The 14,295-nt window shown below is 42.2% G+C and overlaps 2 protein-coding genes across 3 annotated transcripts in view; one reads left to right on the top strand and one right to left on the bottom strand.

Moving 5' to 3' along the window:
• prg4 (proteoglycan 4) overlaps positions 1–7,871 on the top strand; it is a 46,337-nt gene extending 38,466 nt beyond the window's left edge. The window contains exons 11-12 of the mRNA XM_062980745.1: positions 541–666; positions 6,151–7,871. Coding sequence (XP_062836815.1) covers positions 541–666; positions 6,151–6,254 — 230 coding nt within the window. The 3' untranslated portion in view covers positions 6,255–7,871. The remainder of the gene's footprint in view (positions 1–540; positions 667–6,150) is intronic.
• Positions 6,292–14,295, bottom strand: part of tpr (translocated promoter region, nuclear basket protein) — a 71,029-nt gene continuing 63,025 nt past the window's right edge. The window contains exons 45-51 of one of the 2 annotated variants that reach the window (XM_062980744.1): positions 13,881–13,972; positions 13,672–13,775; positions 12,877–12,972; positions 10,902–11,058; positions 8,160–8,278; positions 7,546–7,644; positions 6,292–6,498 (exon numbers count right to left, since the gene is read on the bottom strand). In XM_062980744.1, coding sequence (XP_062836814.1) covers positions 6,443–6,498; positions 7,546–7,644; positions 8,160–8,278; positions 10,902–11,058; positions 12,877–12,972; positions 13,672–13,775; positions 13,881–13,972 — 723 coding nt within the window. In that variant the 3' untranslated portion in view covers positions 6,292–6,442. Of the gene's footprint in view, positions 6,499–7,545; positions 7,645–8,159; positions 8,279–10,901; positions 11,059–12,876; positions 12,973–13,671; positions 13,776–13,880; positions 13,976–14,295 lie in introns of both variants that reach the window. The other variant, XM_062980743.1, reaches the window with a different exon arrangement.

Here is a 14,295-nt window from a genome sequence, read left to right on the forward strand (position 1 = left end):
AATCAGTGGATGACCGAAATGTTTTGAAACTTGGCAAGCTAACAGTGCCCTGTAAGTGTGGCAAGTTTCATCCCAATAGCCATAAAAATGATGGAGAAACAGGCCTCGCAAGTTTCCCCATTGGTGCTAATAGACTGAATCTTACTGAAACGATAAATGAAACTCTGGATTTCAAATTACTAATCGAACACCCCCCCCCCCAGCAAAAAAAAATTTCCCCAAAACAAAATGGGAGATAGATTGATCAAAGTTTCAAAATGAAATCAAAACAGATTTCTGCCTTTTCACACACTTCTGCTTCTTATTGTTATTATACTATAACCTGCAGTTTGGCCATAAATCCCATTGAATAAAAAATAAGCAACCTGATCATGTACATGGTTATAGGTTAGTTATGCCCAAAGAATGAACCATGGCTGTCTTTTCTTTAACTGTTCCATTTTGTTTAAGATACCTAAAAGTTTAGTTTAATGGGTCATGTTCCACTTTTGAATTTTTTATGTTAACTCCTAACTTCAAGAGAGATTATTTTGTTTGCAGGAATACTGCAGCCAGAGGTCAAAGTGACAACATACTGGAGAGGATTTCCAAAAGAAGTAAATTCTGTTATTTCAATTCCTAACTATCAGAAGCCAGATGGCTATGATTACTATGCATTTTCTAAAGGTATGTTTTGACTAAAATCACACCCACTGTCTTTAATGATGAAAAAACATTTAATAATGTTTTAAAACAGGAATCTGCAGGAAATTGTATGTTGCCACTATTGTGTGTCTGACTACTTTTTTTAAAGTAGCTAGTAATAGCCATGGTATCGAATTACTCAGTCACAGGTGAGTACAGAATTTACAGCATACTGCAAAAGCTGAAGTTTAATACTAGACATGGACAACTTTGGCCCAGGGGGGTGTTACTGGACTTCAGTTGCCATCAGACATTTCCTGTGTGGCCAGTGGTAAAGATAGCTATGGATAAGAATCTGGTTTGCATCTGGAAGGCTACCAGCTTCTCATCCCTGTTCTAAGATATCACGAGTTAAAATCACACCACTGCCAACTCACATGAAAAATAAGCAAGACAGCAGGGTGTCAGATATTTTCTTGGGTATCTGAAGTCTATTTCTTTTTGGAGGGAAGGGGGATTGTTAATTTCTGAGACTTTTATCACCAGATTTCCATATTACAAATTAACACAAAGCTGCAATATAAAGCATGGAGAAATGTGAGTAGGATCTTTCTGCAAGTCACACAAACTGGAACAGTTTGTGGTTCAGATTAAACTGGCTTCTCTGGTCAGTGTAGAGAAGTGTGGCTGGGATACAATGAATATGCATGGCTCTCCCATCTCCCCTCCACATAAATAAATTCAAGGAGAACTTTACAAAACACAGGTTTCTCCTTTGTGGTCTCTGTGAAATGCACACATATGGTAGCAATCACCACACGTGCACAGCAGGTCAGAATTTTCTAACAAGCTCTCTAGCCCCAGGTGGTTATGGTCCCACCTATCTTCCCAATTGGCATATAAGGCATGGGCAGGGCTGTAGCCTTAGTTCCCCTTTTTCCACCTTTGCAAGCAGCAGCAGCATTAAGGAATTTCTCTCTCTCTCAACCAAACTTTAACATGGGATACTATTTGGCTACAGTTTTGCCTTATCCCTACTAACTTGGTATTTGACCTGGACTGTTGACTATTCTGCTCAGCTAGTGACCCTGATTCAGATAGCTTTGACTATGTGTTCTCTCTCAGGCCAGTATTACTTCCACTCCTTCTAAGAAGTGTGTCTCTTGCAGCAGCAACCTCCCTGCTTCGGATGGATACTCAATCTTGTCTTGGGGAGTCCCACACTGCAGAAACCTACTCTGTTTGCTGTGCCTTCCTTCCCCAGGCATGGAAGAGCCACCAGATGTGGCTCAAGACTGTTGTGTGAAAAAGTCCTCCTCCCTCCGGCAACAGAACACCATGCAGACTCTGCGCCTCCTCTTTCCTCGCTTAGTGTTTCAGCGCCCTCTGACTCAGCCACTTCGATGCCACTTGTAGTCTCCTAAGGCACTTTTATCTTCTGCTGCAACTAGCCAGAAGAAGAGGCCGAAGGATCCAGCTCCAGCGGCCAGCATGGACGCAGCAGCCGCAGCCTGAGGAGGCCCTTGCACTCGTGCATGGCCACGTGCTGGAAGCTCCGCCTTCAACTTCTACTGAAGCCAGGCAGGTTCACCAGTGAGAGTGGTGGCAGCAGAAGCTCTTGAGGGTGGCCATGCTCCCTTTAGTGGGTGCAGCCCACCTGGTGCTAGTGTCAGAAGACTCTGTCCCTGCCACGCCCCTTTTGGAGGTGGCAGGAGGCTGGCACCTACCGGAGGAGATAGAACTGACAACGGTGTGCCTTCTCAGCTTGAACAGGCTTTGCCTTCACATTCCTTCTCACCACGCTCTGTGGTTTCAGAGCAGGCTTGGGCCTCTTGGCCTATTTCTCCTGAAGGTGCTTCTTGGTCTTCGCAGTCCCAGAGCCCACTGCGTTACCAGCCTTCTTATACCTCACATGCATCTTCAAGGTACTATTACCAGGATGATTTCTCCTACATTGCCTTCAACATATGGGCATCGTTCCCCATGTGGAAGAGCATATTACTTTGGGACTTGGGATGACCTCCACTACCATCCTGGTCAAGGCCCTTCAATGCCAGTACAGTGGAAGCCTTCATGTTCCTGCTATGATGTTGCTCAAGTATCTGTGGGGGCTGTTCATGTCTCACCAGTAGCAATGTCAGAGGGTGAGTCTGATAAGACCTCAAATTCCTTTATGGCTGCCCCGAAGGACAATGGTCATCCTCAAGATCCTGATCCCATCCCTACGGATGATCAAACTTTTTCTGCCTTGATGATGAGAATAACGACTTTAAACTTGCCTACGCCTGTTGCGCCACAGGCTGTTCAATATCCATTGTATCCATCTGATGTGCAGCAGCAACATCTGCCAACAGCCTCTGTGTTGCCTTCCCTGCCTTATCTCCTCAAGCTGACAAAGACGACACTCCTCCCATGGTGGTAGCAGCAGTCTCTAAGCATGCGGATGCTAGATAAATTGACTTGACATCAGCCCAGTGGGTGGCACACCTACCTAAGGCCAACTCAGTTGTAACTGATGTTATACATGGCAAGCACTCTCGCAGAACATATTCTGCAACGGCTGATAAGGAAGGCAGGGAAATTGAGTCCATGGGCAAAAAGGTGCACCTTGGAGGTGGCTTCGTTGCCCACCTGGCCCAATATGGATCCTATATGGTATCCAATCACATATATCTGTGGAATAAGATGAGCTCTTATATCACTTCACTCCCTCCTGAATAACAGCCCTTGGTAAGAGTTTTTCACCAGGAGGTGCTAGCCTTTGCAAGGGCACAGAAGGAAATGGCTGCACTCTGCAGATGCAGCTGACAGGATTGTTTGCAATGGCAATTGCTATCCAACGACATGCCTGGTTCAGGGAATCTTCCCTCAGGAGGGCAAACCCTGGCAGAAGACTTACCTTGCTGTGATGACAACTTGTTTAATACAGGCACCAAAACCTGTCTTAAGAGCAAGCAGGAAGCTTGTCAGGCCGCGTATAAATATGGCTTTTCCTCACAATCACCTTCCCAAGCCACACCAAGATGGCAGCAGCCACACACTTCTACCTGGAGATATTATTCAGGGCAGCATTACTTCCCAAACTCAAGATCTCCTGCTCCAGCTAGACAGGGGCAGTCGGGGAATAGGTCATGTCAGTTGGGTAAGGGGAGAAATCAGGCTAAACTGAAGTGTCAGTTTTAGCGCTTGACTCTCCATTCACTGCACATGGTATCACGGGTTCCTGGGATCCCCTCTCACGTCCACACTTCTTAGCACGGTAGGTGTGGGGTCTACTCCTCACCTCGGATTTAGTACAAGGTTGGCTGCATTTTTTCCAGCTTGAAGCGCTATTACTATGGATGCCTGGGTTTTGGACATAGTCCATAGAGGCTACTCCATTGAGTTTACGGATACATCATGGATTGGTCTTATTTGTGCCCGTATCCCCAGTGCTCCTACAGGAAGTACGCACGTTGTTCAGTTAAGGGAGCGATTATTCCACTCCTGCCCTCCCTTTATTCACGAGCCTTCTTTTCCACCTACTTCTTGGTACCTAAAAAAGGATAGCGGACAACACCCGATACTGGACCTAAGAGTCCTTAATGAATGCATATGGCCACACTGTTTTTAGTATGGTTACACTTCTCACTATCCTCTCCCTTCTGCCATGTGGTATGTGGTTCACCATGATTGACCTGAAAAACGCCTATTTTCACATCGCGATTGCACCTCACCATCATAGGCTTATGGCATTCATGATTGGACACACATTTTCCTTCAGGATGCTACCCTTCAGTATTTCTACTGCCTTGGGGTTTTTTACCAAGTACATGGCAGTGGTGGTGGCACAACTCCGGCTTTTGGGTATCACGGTATGTCCCTATATCAATTATTGGCTCCTTGTTGCCCAATCTCGAGAACGCCTTCTCTCTTACATACAGAATATGCTGTCCCTGCTTCAGAGCTTGAGCCTGGTCATCAATCACAAGAAGTCTCATCTTCAGCTAAGGCAGATCAGCTTTATCACAGCAACCCTGGATGCCACAAAGGCCACAGATTTTCTTCCCTGATGACACTATCAGAGGGATTCTTCCCATCAAGAGCAGGTCAGATCTCCTCACCTGTCACTCCGGCCACCTCCTTCACCCAGATGTGCACCATCTCTGTCTGACTGCATGGCGCACTGGACCTCACTCCTCTCCAAGCCAGTAAGGACTATCCTTAACGTGGCTCATCAAGTATCAACGAAACATTCCTAAGCAGCTAAGTGGAGCCAATTTGAGGTACTTGCAAGGCAGCATGACACTGATCCCTTAGCTGCTTCTACATCACTTTTAATGGACTTTCTAGCACATCTGGCTGACTCTCAGCTTGCCTTTTCTTCCGTAAAGTGCTATCTGGCAGCTATCTTTGCCTACATGAAAAGAGCAGGCTTACCCTCCCGTTTCCAAGACCTCCTGGTGCAACTCTTCCTCCAGGGATACAAAAACATGCACCCTCAGGTCACATCACTACTGGCATGGCAACTTGACATTGTTCCCGTTGCACTCCGGTGACCACTTTTCAAACCACTGGTTACAGTGGATATGTCATATTTGTCATGGAAGACAAGTGTTTCATTATGACATGGCCATAATGTCAGCCAGGAGAGCTAGAGAGCTCTGTGCCCTCTGGGTGGATCCACCTTATTTGAGGTTTCACAAAGACAAGGTTGTGTTGCGAACTGACATAATTTTCTTTCTTAAGGTGGCACCTATATTCCACACAGCTTTTTTTTTTCCAAATTTCACCGATTTGGAGCGTCCCTTCCACTTGTCAGATGTCTGAAGAGCACTTGGTTTTTACACTGATAGGATAGCATCTGTCAGAAAGTCACCTTGGCTCTTCCTGAAATATAGATCTGATACAGCTGGCCTGCCAATCTCCTCTCAACATCTCTCAGCTTGGGTTACACCCACAATTCGGCTGGCCTACCAGCAGGTGGGCAGGGATCCTCCTGTCACCATCAGAGGCCACTCTACTCAAGCAATTTCATCTTCAGTGGCTTTCATGAATGGAGTTCCACTGGAAGATGTCTGCAGGGCAGAAATTTGGGCTACTCCGCTCACCTTTGCTACCCACTATAAGCGGAACATCCTTTCCAAGTGGTATGCAGCTTTCGGACGGTTGTCCTCTTCTTGACAGTGGCATGACACCCGCCAACCATGGTATATAGCTTGCTAGTCTACCATATGTGTGCATTTCACAGAGACCACGAAGTAGAAGACATGGTTACTTATCTGTAACTGTGGTTATGGCCCCACCCATGCCTTATATGCCTATTGGGAAGATGGGTGGGGCCATAGCCACCTGGTGTTAGAGAGCTTGTTAGACGATTCCGACCTGTAGCGCACATGCGGCAATACCTTCCATATGTGTGGATTTCACATCTGATCATATAGAGAACCATGGTTGCAGGTAAGCAACCATATCTTTATGTGTTTTTCTACTTTTGGACCTTAATGTGACTACATCTAGACATCACTCACCCCCACTCTCTTTCAGATCAATATTACAGTGTGGATGTTGGGAGCAGAATAGCAAGACCAGTCACACTTCAGACTGGACAGACTGTGTCCAATGCTTGGTACAAGTGTCCAGCAGAGTGATGTGGAGACTCCAAGAGAAGAAAGAAATGCTGTCCTGTTTGACAATTTATCTCATTTTTATTAATGAAAGACAATGAAATGTTCATACGCCAATCCAATTTGAAAATAAAAAAACTGCTTAAAGCTACACTAGTACAGAATAAATGCAGATTAGACAGTATATACCATTTCCAAAATTTGTACAGAACTTAGTTAATATTGCCTCTATTTAGGCCTCCTCTGCCACCCATCGCATGAGTTACACCTGTAAGAAAAAAACAGAACAGTAATCATATATTTCTGTTTAATTCTTCTACTACTACTACTTTCAATGTCAGTTTTACAGGAGTTCCAGGCTTCCCTTGCTCCCTGTAAACCTCCTGGTAGACTTCCTTTGAGGAGAATAATTACATCATACAACATTTAGAACAGTCTGCCCAGAATCAGAAGTATAACAAACACCATATGCTTAATGTGGGCTGGAAATTTCTGCTCAATTTCCCCTACTGTCACCAGATCAGGATACTAGGAAATAGTTTTTTTAAAAATTCAAATGGACTTCCACTGAAATCCAATACTAACTAGACTTGATCCACTGAATGGAACTTAATTAAATACTGAGGTACTACTCAGCAACAGAAGATCTAAATATGGGATTAGTAACTGGATTCAGGGCTGTAGAAACACTTAACTTTGAAGCTCACTGATATTAAAATTAGCTAACATGGAATTTAATTTCACACATCTCAATAATGAAACTTGTTTTCTAGATTTCACATAAGGTCATGTGTCTAGACAATTTCAATTATTACTCCCTCTAATAAGATGTTCAATGATTCGGGAAGGAAAACAAAGAAAGAGTAGAGCCAGCATGGTGTAGTGGTTTGAGACCAGGGTCTGAATACCCATTCAACCATGGAAGTTTATGTTCCCGCAGCCTTATAGAAAGGTGAAGGCAAACCTCTTCTGAACAAAGTTTGCCATAAAAACCTGTGATGGGTTCACATTACGGTTGCCTTAAGTGGGAAATGACTTTAAAGAACACAACAATTTCTTTATATGGTCTGCAGGTGTGTAATTTGTTTTCTAGCTACTTTAATCATACCCCTCTATATGAACAGTTTGTAATTTTTAATTTGAAAAAGTAACTAGGGTAGGATATACTAAGCAGTCTTGGGCATACAGAAATCTGCATGAATTGTCTCGAATGCTGTTGATAGCTACAATACCATTTAGTACACACTTCAATTTTCTTAACAACTATGAAAAGTTGAATGAGTCAATGCTCTCGCTAGCCCTGAAGGACACTTACCCCTCTGTCTGTTAAACTGACGACCGCGAACACCAGTTCTTAATGTTGGTGGCTGAAGTCTAACCCTCCGGAAAGGCTTGGGATGATTACTGCTCGTGTCTGAAAAGGAAATGGCATGGGACAGAAGAGTAAGGGTTGTGCCTAGGGTTTGATGCTAACTAGTAATGGCTCATTTCAATATAGAAACTGTGTTTTGGGTATTTTGTACTTTGGATTTATGAAAGTGCAACAAATACAATCGCTAACTGAAAAATAACTGGCTACTGTCTAGTTAACATTAATAATGTCTTACTGTACCTCAGCATTAAACAGAGATACACCACCAATGGGACTGTACTGAGAAATTTATTCAATAATAGGAAGCAAAAGATTTATATAATAATATTGGGGAACTGGTGAATACAATATCCATCTGGCAATCTTTCTAAATTGCCCTTTCTTTTGCCACTTGAGTTCAATGGGAGATGCACCCAAACTTAAGCATTTATTTCATGAATTCATACAAAGCATTTGTGTGTGTGGAGGGAGGAGATAAGAGATCCCTTTAATGAAAAATAAAATTCAGAGCTTAATTATCTTACTTTATGGATGTGTTTGATGGGACTGAATTATACCTGCAGATGAACTAGAAGGAGGGTCTTGACTGGTGGAAGGAAGATCTGACTCATCAGGAGCTTGAGATGATTCTTCTTCCTGCTGGCTATCAATTTCTAGGCCAACCTCTGAAGTAATTCTAAAGGCAAAAGTGAAAGGCATAAAACTGCAGAGAAGTGAATTTATAGGTCAAGGGGGAAGCAGACAGTGCAGTGAGTCTAAATTCGGGGCACTCAAACAACACACGCAACATCCTCTGGCTCACTCCCTGAGCTTTAAAACCTGGCATTCAAATTATTAAGCTCATCCATCAGAATTAGGAAGTGTAGCAGCTCTTCAGAGCACACATTATCAACAAAGTAAGCAGAACACTTCTGACAGCTATTAACTATACCCAATGCTGCTCAAAGGGACAAAATCTTAGGTAAAAATACTTTTCCTGCCATCATTGTCAAGTAATTTTCTCCTTCAGAGGACATGGAAATGTCACAAGATCAGTTTGGATGTCATTTTTGCCCAAAAGTGAATTTATATGAATTCTACCCTGCAACCATTTGGAAATTCAATTTAAGCCTCGAGACAGATCAACCATGCTGCATTCCAAAAATATCACTTTGTATTGTTGAAGGCTTTCACGTTCGGAATCACTGGAGTGTTATGTAGTTTCCGGGCTGTATGGCTGTGTTCTAGCAGCATTTTCTCCTGATGTTTTGCCTGCATCTGTGGCTGGCATCTTCTGATGAAATGTCAGGAAAAATCTGCTAGAACATGGCTATACACCCGAAACCACACAACACTCCAGATCACTTTTTCCCCCTTTCAGATGATATAGGAAGGTAAGAACCAGTAATGAACATTTGGTACTTTATAGCACTACTTGAGCATTTGCACACATTATCTTAACACTTACAATAAATGGAGATATGAATCCATGTCTCCTTTGTTATAATTTGAGACTCTGATCAATACATTAGCTCTTCAGGAACTTTGTGTCTCAGAGGTCAATTTAGCCACTATGCTACAGCTTTCTGTTAAGACAAATTGTTATGGTTGAGCCTTCTGGCTCCGATACTAGGAGACGAGGTCGTAAGGCTCCTCGAGAGTCAGACTCTCTTGAGGAGCGCGAAAGGAAACGGCTCCGGGACTTATTTGCAGAACCAACAGACGAAGACTCCTTTGAGGGTTTTACCGAGGGAATGGAGGAAGAGATGGTTAGCTCAGAGGAGGATGACATGGAATGGACTCGTGGGAGGGAGGATTTGGGTGTCACCGGCAATGATAGCATGGGAGGCGACTGGCGGGTTGCAGGATCGGACCCATGGACGGGCTGGAGGGATGGAGCGGGATCCACAGCTGGGGATGCTGTGGGGCGTAGTCAAAGGTGTTTTAGCTCTGATGAGGATGATGATGAGGAGACACCTGGAATTAGGATAGCAGCTGACAGCGATGAGGAGTTATGAACTGGCATAAAATGGGGTTTAGGATCAATGGCTAATTGCGTTGGGCAAGGTAATCTGGACGAACGCTTGGGCTCTTGTTGGGGAACTTCCTGAAGACGGGTGTGATTCGTTGCTGGATACGTAAGTTACCAAAGACACTGGGCATAGACGGCGGGAGGAACTGTGTGGGGTTTTTCTGTGCAACTTGTGTTTAATCTTGATAGCTTGGACCTCCGTCGTCTTTTTGACGGACATTATTTGCCTACTCTGGGTTGACGCTGGACTGACTGACTGACTACGACTCTGGACTATCCCTTCTGTGGCTATCGGTGGAACTTGTGGAACCTTAGACGTCTGCACTTGGCTTTCGACCTCGGACCGGATTGGGACCCTGCTGACCGCCGTTACCCTGATTGATGTGCCTGGACCTGGATTTCGCTCGTTGCACGGAGGAGTAAACAGCCTGAGTTACTCATCTGTAGCTCTTGAGTAGCAGAGGGGAATCTGCTGCTAGGTTTTGTGTTCGTTTTGACCTTTTGTTTACCAGTTTTTGTTTGTTTAATTGCCAGGCTGAAGTAAGCACTTTTGATTTAACCCGGATTAAACCTTTGTTTAATCCGGTTTATTCTTTTGAACTGTTTAAACTCAAACGAAGCTATTTTTGTTACTTTTCACACTGAAGTCAAGTGTTTGCCTAGTCTTTTGTTTCCTACAGGCAATTTTTAGTTCTGTAACCTCAATAAACTGTGTTGTATTCTATTTGGTGGCGTTCTGTCTTTGACACAAATGCTTTCATCCCTCAGCTCTGAGCTGGAAAAGAAGCAAAAGTCCCATTCACTATGAAGATATGGAATGCTTTTGAGTATCTATTCCACAATGAGATTCTTCTCAAATTAAAGAGAGCCAGCCAGATTGCTTATGCAGAGCTTAATGAGGCTGTCGTTCTGGCAATGTTGCCACTACATTCTCTACCTATTAGGAAGCACCTTTCAAAACAAGTGCCTCTGAAGATCTGCCTCAGAAAATGTCTACACATGCAATACATCTTAATGATGCATCATACATTATAGGAAAATGATTAAGTGCCAGTCATATAATCTTAGTCCTGGCAAAACAAACTACAAACTGGCATTTGTACTGGAAATGTGGGTAAATCTTAAGGTGTGCTCTTCACAATCAAGCTAGAAGAGGAAATTTCATTGCTAGTGAAACCGTACTTCCAATGAGTTTTGGAAAGAAAAGTGAATGATCTGAATGAAGGCATTTCTGTAAGGTTATATATAGGCACAGTCAAGGGTGAAATAAATAAGTGACCAGGCTTACCCTTCCGATTCTGCCTCCACAAAAACCTCATCACCATCATCACCTGTCCCAGATTCTGAAGTAGTTGATAAGTTACCAGTGGATGTTGTGACCATTGGAACAGACTGGGAAGCATGTTCTGATGCATCAGGTGTACTGCTTTCAGTAAATACAGACACTTGAAACAAAGAACAGTAAAAGCAAACAATAAGGTATACTAATTCAAAAAAGTCTATGCCTCCACCTACCCTACCCCTCTCATATATCAATATTACAACCAGGAAAAAATGAGATTCTGAACATGGAAAGAAAGGAGAAGCAGGCAACTTGGGTGATCCAGGGTCTGATTCACCACTTCCTGAGAGCTTGCAAATGTCTCCATAAACCTTTGGAATTTGTTACTGAAGTATTTCTGAATTGCTTAGACCAACGTGAACACATGGCATATGTATCTCGTTTTAAATAATACTTACACCTCTTAGACAACATTTTTTTTAAAAAAGAGGGCCCATGCTCCTGTCTTTGAACTAAAAAGCAGTTTAAAAGAATGTCAGTATTTGAATTTTATTGTGGGATACCTAGAATAGCAAAAGCAAGCACTAAGCAGCATGTGGTCCATTCACTTTCAAGTTACATATAAAGTGGTGTATAGATTTCACAATACAATAAAATATGGTTGTTGTATGTCTTTCGGGCTAAATATGTGTTGTGATCACTAGCACAATTTAACCTCTTACAATCCTGGACGGCAGGCAGTGTTAAAGATACACTGCAAACTAATGCTTGCCATGTATGGGAGCCCTCTAGAATAGAAAATTATGACTTGGATTCTGTGATTTTCTTCATGGTAGTAGTCATGTGACAAAAAATCTGGAGTCTCAGAAAGAATTGGATACTGCCATGCAAAGATTAATGCATTTCTCTCACAAAGTACAGTAGAGTCTCACTTATCCAACACTCATTTATACAACGTTCTGGATTATCCAACGCATTTCTGTAGTCAATGTTTTCAATATATCATGATATTCTGGTGCTAAATTCGTAAATACAATAATTACTACATAGCATTACTGCGTATTGAACTGCTTTTTCTGTCAAATTTGTTGTTAAACATGATGTTTTGGTGCTTAATTTGTAAAATCATAAGCTAATTTGATGTGTAATAGGCTTTTCCTTAATCCCTCCTTATTATCCAACATATTCGCTTATCCAACATTCTGCCAGCCCGTTTATGTTGGATAAGAGAAACTCTACTGTAGTAGTAGTAGTAGTTATTATTACCACCCTTCTTTTTTATATTTATGGAAGCTTGGTGATCAGTGGAGTCCAGAGGGGCCCAGAGGTTTTTTTTTGTTTTTTTGTTTTTTAAGCAACAGTAGAACACAGGAGAGGGCACTTTATCAACCCTGATGTACATCCTATAGGCAGTATGTTTTCAGATTTTTCTTTGTCAATACATATAATTTATACCAAACAACTATTTATTTATTTACTATATTTCCATGATGTTTTGGTGCTTAATTTGTAAAATCATACCCTAATTTGATGTTTAATAGGCTTTTCTGTAATCCCTTATTATTATCCAACATATTTGCTTATCCAACATTCTGCCGGCCCGTTTGTGTTGGATAAGTGAGACTCTACTGTATTCAATGCCACACTGAAAATACAAATATACAAATCCAACAATCAGATAAATCAGATAAAACGCCTATTTGTTTATAACTGAGCTCTTCTTACAGTGGATTAGCTCAGATCTCCATCTGGGACAGGTAAACTACTCTTCCAATGAAACATTTACTGGGCATGTGTAAACAGTATACACAATTAATAAATAAACAGCTGCAATTTTTTCCAAAGGAAAATGTCCATTTCCCCTATAAAGTAAAACTTTCTGCTATACATTCTGCTGGGACAAGATGCTAGTGGGAAACTAACGAATTCCTAATCGGTTTGACTTAAAATAAAATGTTTTAGGGAGATTTCCAATACTCACCAGGAGCTGCCACCTGCAGTGGAGTGGTTGGGACACTACGGCCTCCTGATTCTTCTTCATGGGCAAGGAAAAGAGGTGTTTCATACATTCCTAACCCTAATAAGCAAGATTCAAAAAGATTTTATGAATTAAAAAAACTCCATCCAAAATAGCTCCCATGATGAGCTTGGGGTATTTCCACTATATTTTGCTCTCTCTGGACCAATCCAGATCTTGAGAACCATTATTGAGACGAGAAGTAACGTCTCCTAAAATGTCCCCCAAAGGTTCCAAAACATAATTAAAATGCTGCCATGTCACTAGAAAAAGTTGGAGGGAGGGGGCTTTAGGAGCCCTCCAAAGTCTTCTCTGGGACCTATCCTTCCACAATTGTTCACCACTGTTCTAGACGTTTTCATTCCATTGGCAGAACAGATTAACAACAACAACAAACTCCACCACCACCACCACCGGATGCAAGCCTTTGCATTTTCAAGATTGTTGACTTCTCAAAGAGAAGAGGATAAAGAAAAGCAAGAGCAGAAAATAACAGAAGAGGCAGATTAAGCCAAAAAAGTTGCTGAGTGAAAACTGTGCAACCCATTTCTATTTACTTGTCTTCTCTCATCTAGTTCTACGGTCTCTAATTATTCAACTCATTATTTTGCTCTCAGAATGGCTAAAATTGTGATCTAAAATTTTTTTTCTTTCAAATCAAGGACAAATTTTTGCCTAAAAATTATCTAGAGTTATTTTCCAATTCAATTGTTTTCCAAACTACTGAATGTAAAACATAAAGACAGAATTTGACTATACCTCCTTGAGAAGCAAGCTGGCCAAGATCCGACTGTCCAGATGTCTGTGGCATATCCTCAGGAGGTCCAAACCTGAATCTGGGAACTCCAGCAACTTGAGGGGAACTGGAAGAAAGGTCACATTTGGTTTTCATAGATCATTGGCTAGTACTTCATCCCCACAAGAAGGAAATGAATAAACAAGATAAATCAAAAGCAGGATCTACTCACTGAATTGCTTCTGCAAATCCATCTGTACGATGTGGTACCACTAGGGTTGGTGTGCTTGGAACTGTCCTGTCCTCATCATCAAAAAAGTGCTGCTGCTAAACCAAATGTTACAATGACAAACAAGTACAGACACTATTCACATTCTTACTTCTCTTTATAAACAACTAGTTTGGGTACCTGGCGTTGCTCAGGTTATTAAAAGAAGTCATTTTTTAAATTTTACAAAATGCATAAGGTTGTGGGTGAACTGCAACTCCTACCATGCCAGAAACTCTAAGAAAATCCACCAGTACTTAAAGTTTGACATGTTGGGCAAATGTGCTCTAGATGCATCATCGGTGGGGTTCAGTGTTCGCTCTGGCTGCAGGATAAACTATAACTCCCACTATGGTGAGTCAGTCCCTTCAAACCCCTC

This window comes from Anolis carolinensis, chromosome 4, assembly GCF_035594765.1.
Source record: "Anolis carolinensis isolate JA03-04 chromosome 4, rAnoCar3.1.pri, whole genome shotgun sequence".
Lineage (NCBI taxonomy): Eukaryota > Metazoa > Chordata > Lepidosauria > Squamata > Dactyloidae > Anolis > Anolis carolinensis.